General features: G+C 27.8%; 1 protein-coding gene across 1 annotated transcript in view; it reads left to right on the top strand.

Moving 5' to 3' along the window:
* The first annotated feature begins 5,129 nt into the window (after positions 1 to 5,129).
* The window catches only part of LOC142239610 (uncharacterized), a 9,730-nt gene continuing 6,623 nt past the window's right edge, over positions 5,130 to 8,236 (top strand). The window contains exons 1-4 of the mRNA XM_075311403.1: positions 5,130 to 5,431; positions 5,494 to 5,777; positions 5,847 to 5,863; positions 5,925 to 6,139. Coding sequence (XP_075167518.1) covers positions 5,130 to 5,431; positions 5,494 to 5,777; positions 5,847 to 5,863; positions 5,925 to 6,139 — 818 coding nt within the window. The remainder of the gene's footprint in view (positions 5,432 to 5,493; positions 5,778 to 5,846; positions 5,864 to 5,924; positions 6,140 to 8,236) is intronic.

Below are 8,236 nucleotides of genomic sequence, written 5' to 3'. Positions count from 1 at the left end.
TAACAATCAAGCAAAAATTGGTCCACATCGGATCATAATTATATATTGCCCCCATATAAACCGATCCCCAGATTTGGATTGCGGAGCCTCAAAGAGAATGTCATCCGATCTGGCTGAAATTTGGTACGTGGTGTTGGTATATGGTCTCTAACAACCATGCAAAAATTGATCCACATCGGTCCATAATTATATATAGTCCCCAGATTTGGCTTGCGGAGCCTCAAAGAGAACAAATTTCATCCGATCCGGTTGAAATTTGATACGTGGTGTTAGTATATGGTCTCTAACAACCATGCCAGAATTGGTCCATATCGGTCCATAATTATATATAGCCAACATATAAACCGTTCTTCAGATTTGACCTCCGGAGCCTCTTGGAGCAGCAAACTTCATCCGATCCGGTTCAAATTTGGAATGTGGTGTTAGTATATGGCCGCTAACAACCATACCAAAATTGTTCCATATCGGTCAATAGTTAGGTTAAGTTAAAGTGGCAGCCTCATTAAGTTTCAAACTCACTTAGACTATTCAGTCCATTGTTTGATTTCAGTCCATTGTTTGATTTCAGTCCATTGTTTGATTTCAGTCCATTGTTTGATAATTTTATGAACATTTTCTATAGAAATAAAATTTTGACAAAATTTTCTATAGAACATACAATTTTGACAAAATTTTCTATAGAAATAAAATTTTGACAAAATTTTCTATAGAAATAAAATCTTGACAAAATTTTGTATAGTAATAAAATTTTGACAAAATTTTCTATAGAAATAAAATTTTGACAAAATTTTTTATAGAAATAAATTTTTGACAAAATTTTCTATAGAAATCAAATTTTAAGAAAATTTTCTATAGAAATAAAATTTTGACAAAATTTTCTATAGAAATAAACTCTTGACAAAATTTTGTATAGTAATAAAATTTTGACAAAATTTTCTATAGAAATAAAATTTTGACAAAATTTTCTATAGAAATAAATTTTTGACAAAATTTTCTATAGAAATAACATTTTGACAAAATTTTCTATAGAAACAAAATTTTGACAAAATTTTCTATAGAAATCAAATTTTAAGAAAATTTTCTATAGAAATAAAATTTTGACAAAATTTTCCATAGAAGTAAAATTTTGACCAAATTTTCTATAGAAATAAAATTTTGACAAAATTTTCTATAGAAATAATATTTTATGACAATTTTCTATAGAGATAACATTTTTACAAAATTTTCTATGAAAATAAAATGTTGACAAAATTTTCTATAGAAATAAATTTTGACAAAATTTTCTATAGAAATAAAATTTTGACCAAATTTTCTATAGAAATAAAATTTTGACAAAATTTTCTATAAAAATAAAATCTTGACAAAATTTTTTATAGTAATACAAATAATTTGTTTTTATTAATGTAGGTCTGTATTGCAAATGGACCATATCGGACCACTTTTGGATATAGCCCCATATGAACCGATCCACGGGGATCCAAATTTCATCCAAACCTGATAAAATTTGGTACGTGATATTAGCATAATGTTTCTAACAACCACGCTAATTTTGTCGATATCAGTTCGTAATTATATTTATCCGCCATAAAAACCAATCTGCAGATTTATCCTTTTAATCCTAATGGAGGAACTAATTTCTTCCGATCGGCTTGAGATTTCGTACGTGATGTTATTATACTATGCACAAATCTATCAGTATATATAGACCCATATAAACCAATAACTAGGTTTATTTCTCGGAGACTCTTGGTGGTGAAAATTTCATCCGATCCGGTCAAACTTTGTTTAGACCGATATATACAAAGTTTGTTTATATCGGTCCAAAAATAAATATATAGCCCCCATATAAAGCGACCGACATTAGATTCGGCCTGGCCGAACATTCGGCCGTATTTACTATTTTTCTAAAATCGTCTGTCGAGTATATTGCTGAACTACTGCTTTCCATACCATGATATTATTCAAGATTATAGATCTAACCAAACGCCGTGTAAATGTTCCTATTATGGTACTGACGTTCATTCAGGTTATAGTGACATATCTATTCCAAGGTCGATTTTTTAAGACTTTAACTAACTGTTAGCACACATCTGTTTTTTACAATCGCTGCTATACAGTACTGATCTACAATAATAAAACACTGGAAATATTAACATAATTTTGGACCCAAAAAATGTAACGTCAAAGTTTGGAAATTTTATTCCAATTTTTAAATCAATATTTCCTTTTACAACCATCCAACATTTCGTTCTACATTGTCTGTATACAATATGTACATTTGTTTATTTAAGTGAATTTGTTTTTAAAGTATGTAAATAAAATAAGTAAGAGCAGTTTTGTCAATGATACAGTCGAAGTCCAAAGTACCCTTCAAAACTCATCTGGAAGTTAATGTGATTTCAACAGATGGACGGACGTACGAACAGACATCGCTAGATCGACTCAGACTTTCACTACGACCGAAAATGGATGCACTTTATGGGGTCTGAGACCAATATTTCGATGTGTTACAAATAGAATGACAATTTTTTTTTGTTTTTGACAAATTTTGTATTTTTTTTACAGATATAAAATATTGACAAAATTTTCTATAGAAATAAAATTTTGACAAAATTTTCTATAGAAATAAAATTTAGACAAAATTTTCTATAGAAATCAAATTTTGACAAAATTTTCTATAGAAATAAAATTTTGACAAAATTTTCTGTAGAAATAAAATTTTGACAAAATTTTCTATAGAAATAAAATTTTGACAAAATTTTCTAAAGAAATAAAATTCTGACAAAATTTTCTATGGAAATAAAATTTTGAAAATTTCCTATACAAATGAAATTTTGACAAAATTTTTTATAGAAATGAATTTTTAACCAAATTTTCTATAGAAATAAAATTTTGACAAAATTTTCTATAGAAATAAAATTTTGACAAAATTTTGAAATCAAATGTTGGCAATATTTTCTATATAAATAAAATGTTGACAAAATTTTCTATTGAAATAAAATTTAAATAAAATTATCTATAGAAATAAAATGTTGGCAAAATTTTCTGTAGAAATGAAATTTTGACAACATTTTCTATAGAAATGAAATTTTGACAACATTTTCTATACAAATAAAATTTTTAGAAAATTATCTATAGAAATAAAATTTTAACAAAATTATCTATAGAAAAAATTTTTTGAAAAAATTTTCTATAGAAATAAAATTTTGACAAAATTTTCAATGGAAATAAAATTTTGACAAAATCTTCTAAAAAAATAAAATTTTGACCTACTATTTTATAGAAATAAAATTTTGACAAAATTTTCTAAAGAAATTAAATTTTGACAACATTTTCTATAGAAATACAATTTTGACAAAATTTTCAATAGAAATAAAATTTTTTGAAAAAATTTTCTATAGAAATAATATTTTGACAATATTTTCTATAGAAATAAAATTTTAACAAAATTATCTACAGAAAAAATTTTTTGAAAAAATTTTCTATAGAAATAAAATTTAAAAAAAATATCTATAGAAATAAAATGTTGACAAAATTTTCTAAAGAAATTAAATTTTGACAACATTTTCTATAGAAATAAAATTTTGACAAAATTTTCTATAGAAATAAAATGTTGACAAAATTTTCTTTAGAAATAAAATTTTGTCAAAATTTTCTTTAGAAATAAAAATTTGACAAAATTTTCTATAAGAATAAAAATTTGACAAAATTGTCTATAGAAATAAAATTTTAAGAAAATTTTCTATAGAAATAAAATTTTGATACATTTTTCTATAGAAATAAAATTTTGACAAAATTATCTATAGAAATAAAATTTTAATAAAATTATCTATATAAAAAATTTTTTGAAAAACTGTTGTATAGAAAAAATTTTGACAAAATTATAGAAATAAAATTTTGACAAATTTTTCTATAGACATAAAATTTCGACAAGATTTTCTATAGAAATAACATTTTGACAAAATTTTCTATAGAAATAATATTTTGACAATATTTTCTATAGAAATAAAATTTTAAGAAAATTTTTTATATAAATAAAAATTTGACAAAATTTTCTATAGAAATAAAATTTTGAGAAAATTTTCTATAGAAATAAAATTTTAAGAACATTTTCTATAGAAATAAAATGTTGACAAATTTTTTTATAGAAATAAAATTTTGACAAAATTTTCTTAGAAATAAAAATTTGACAATATTTGCTATAGAAATAAAATTTTGACAAATTTTTCTATAGAAATAATATTTTGACAATATTTTCTATAGAAATAAAATTTTAAGAAAATTTTCTATAGAAATAAAATTTTTACCAAATTTTCTATATAAATAAAATTTTGACCAAATTTTCTATAGAAATAAAATCTTTACAAAATTTTCTATAGAAATAAAATGTTGACAAAATTTTCTATAGAAATAATATTTTGACAATATTTTCTATATAAATAAAATTTTTACTGAACTTTCTATTAAAATAAAATTTTGACCAAATTTTCTATAGAAATAAAATTTTGACAAAATTTTCTATAGAAATAAAATCTTGACAAAATTTTGTATAGTAATAAAATTTTGAAAAAATTTTCTATAAAAATAAAATCTTGACAAAATTTTGTATAGTAATAAAATATTGACAAAATTTTCTACAGAAATAAAATTTTGTCAAAATTTTCTATAGAAATAAAATCTTGACAAAATTTTGTATAGTAATAAAATTTTGACAACATTTTCTATAGAAATATAATTTTGACCAAATTTTCTATAGAAATAAAATTTTGACCAAATTTTCTATAGAAATAAAATTTTGACAAAATTTTCTATAGAAATAATATTTTGAGGAAATTTTCAAACAAACCTAATGTTTAAAAATCTTGAGTTGGCTATAATCAAATTGCAATTGTAGGCTTCGGTAGAGTAAAATCTAGTCGACCTCACAACAATCACACTAAATTTTGTAAACAACCTGTTTTTACACTTCCATGTAAAACATCTTTCGTTTTGATATTTTCAACACGTATTTGTCTATTGTTATACTTAATAAAGTTAAAAATTAGGAAATATTTTTCTTAACCCCCAGAAATTCTTAACTCACTGCATTCGTGAAGCAGATACATAGTGAGATAGGTAAAAGTTTAAAAATGATCAACATTAAACCGCTACCTGATGACTTACAAAAAATTGCCATAGAGGAATTAGGTGAAGATCCCAAACGAATGCCAGAAGATTTACTAACTCTCAAGACATGGATAAAACAGCAACCCCATCTCAGGGCTAGAATGGATGATCAATTTCTTACACAATTTCTAAGAGGATGTAAGTACAGTTTGGAGAAGGCCAAGCAAAAAATCGATTTGTATTTTTCACTCAAAACAAAATATCCAGAAATGTTTGGGTTCACCGATGTAGATGATCCAAAATTTCGAAGATGGCAAAAGATGGGGTAAGTGTTTGTATAAATTTCCAAATGAAATAATTTTCAATAAATTCTTCTTAATTACCTAGTTGTTATACATTTCTACCAAAACCCTTGAATGAAAATGGCCCACGAATTTTCTTTATGCAATATAATTTTTCGGCTGATGAATACAATATTGAAGATTTATATTATGCCACAGTTCCTATAATTGAGTTGGCAATGCTTACTGACCCTTATGCTTGTGTTCACGGGCTGATATATATTTACGATTTGTCCAAAATTAATCTGAGTCATATACTACAACTTACTCCAAATGTTCTTAAAAAAATCGTATCTTTCCTTGAGAAATCTGTACCCTTAATAATACGAAGTGGATATTTTATAAATACACCGCCCATAGCACATCAAATTTTAAAAATTTTGTTACCTATGCTCTCAGAAAAATTACGAGAAAAGGTAAACATGTATAAATAGTTTTATATTAAATCAAATCAATTAATATCTTCCCACTTTTTAGATTGTCATTATTGGAAATAATTTTGAAGAAGTGACCAAGCATATCCCTTTGAAATATCTTCCAAAAGATATGGGTGGTGAAAATGGTTTATGCAGCGAAATAAATGCAGAATATATGGAAAAAATTGAATTATATCGCCAGTATTTTAAGGAAAATGTCCACTATGGTACCGATGAATCATTACGTGCTGGTAAACAACTCGACCTAGATGAAATGTTTGGTGTGGGTGGTTCATTTAGAAAACAAGTATATACAGCCGTAAGTTCGGCCAGGCCGAATCTTATGTACCCTCCACCATGGATTGCGTAGGAACTTCTACTAAAGGCTGTCATCCACAATCGAATTACTTGGGTTGCGATAACACTTGCCGATGGCAAGGTATCGTAAAACTTTTTAACACTGTCTTCTAAATTAGCCCATACGGGGTATATATTAAACAAAATAAGTTCGGCCAGGCCGAATCTTATGTACCCTCCACCATGGATTGCGTAGGAACTTCTACTAAAGGCTGTCACCCACAATCGAATTACTTGGGTTGCGATAACACTTGCCGATGGCAAGGTATCGTAAAACTTTTTAACACTGTCTTCTAAATTGTAAGTTAGTCCATAAGGGGTATATATTAAACAAAAAAAAAAATGCCGATTAAATACGTATATAATTCAGTTTGACAAAATTTTCTATAGAAATAAAATTTTGACAAAATTTTCTATAGAAATAAAAACTTCACAAAATTTTCTATAGAAATAAAATGTTGACAAAATTTTCTATGGAAGTAAAATGTTGACAAAATTTTCTATAGCAATAAAATTTTGACAAAATTTTCTATAGAAATAAAATGTTGACAAAATTTTCTATAGAAATAAAATGTTGACAAAATTGTCTATAGAAATAAAATGTTGACAAAATTTTCTACAGAAATAAATTTTTTACAAAATTTTCTATAGAAATAAAATTTTGACAAAATTTTCTATGGAAATAAAATGTTGACAAACATTGCTATAGAAATAAACTTTTTACAAAAATTTCTATAGAAATGAAATTTTGACAAAACTTTCTATAGTAATAAAATTTGACAATTTGTACATGGCTGTTAGAGGCCATATACTAACGAAATGTACCAAATTTCAACCGCATCGGATGACTTTTGCTCCTTCAAGAGGCTCCGGAGGTCAAATTTGGGGATCGGTTCATATGGGAGCTAATTTCAATTGGATCGGATGAATTTTGCTCATCCAAGAGGCTCCAGAGTTCAAATCTGGGGATCGGTTTATATGGGAGCTATATATAATTATGGACCGATATAGACCAATTTTTGCATGCTTGTTAGAGACCGTATACTAACATCAGGTACCCAATTTCAAACGGATCGGATGAATTTTGCCCCTCCAAGAGGCTACGGAGGTCAAATCTGGGGATCGGTTTATATGGGAGCTATATATAATTATGGACCGATATGGACCAGTTTTTGCATGGTTGTTAGATACCATATACTAACACCACGTACCAAATTTCAATCGGGTAGGATGAAGTTTGCTCCTCCAAGAGGCTCCGGAGGTCAAATCTGGGGATCGGTTTATATGGGAGCTATATATATTTATGGACCGATATGGACAATTTTTGCATGGTTGTTAGAGACCGTATACTAACATCAGGTACCAAATTTCAACCGGATCGGATGAATTTTGCCCCTCCAAGAGGCTCCGGAGGTCAAATCTGGGGATCGGTTTATATGGGAGCTATATATATTTATGGACCGATATGGACCAATTTTTGCATGGTTGTTAGAGACCGTTATACTTAGACCACGTACCAAATTTCAATCGGGTAGGATGAAGTTTGCTCCTCCAAGAGGCTCCGGAGGTCAAATCTGGTGATCGGTTTATATGGGAGCTATATATATTTATGGACCGATATGGACCAATTTTTGCATGGTTGTTAGAGACCGTATACTTAGACCACGTACCAAATTTCAACCGGATCGGATGAATTTTGCTGCTCCGGAAGGCTCCGCAAGCCAAAATTGGGGATCGGTTTATATGGGGGCTATACGTAAACGTGGGCCGATATGGCCCATTTTCAATACCATCCGACCTACATCAATAACAACTACTTGTGCCAAGTTTCAAGTCGATAGCTAGTTTCGTTCGGAAGTTAGCGTGATTTCCACAGACGGACGGACAGCCGGACAGACGGACAGACGGACAGACGGACGGACGGACGGACATGCTTAGATCGACTCAGAATTTCACCACGACCCAGAATATATATACTTTATGGGGTCTTAGAGCAATATTTCGATGTGTTACAAC

Source organism: Haematobia irritans, chromosome 5 (assembly GCF_050003625.1).
Source record: "Haematobia irritans isolate KBUSLIRL chromosome 5, ASM5000362v1, whole genome shotgun sequence".
Taxonomy (NCBI): Eukaryota; Metazoa; Arthropoda; class Insecta; order Diptera; family Muscidae; genus Haematobia; species Haematobia irritans.
Note: the sequence above shows the minus strand (reverse complement) of the source record. Positions and strands in the feature narration are given on the sequence as shown.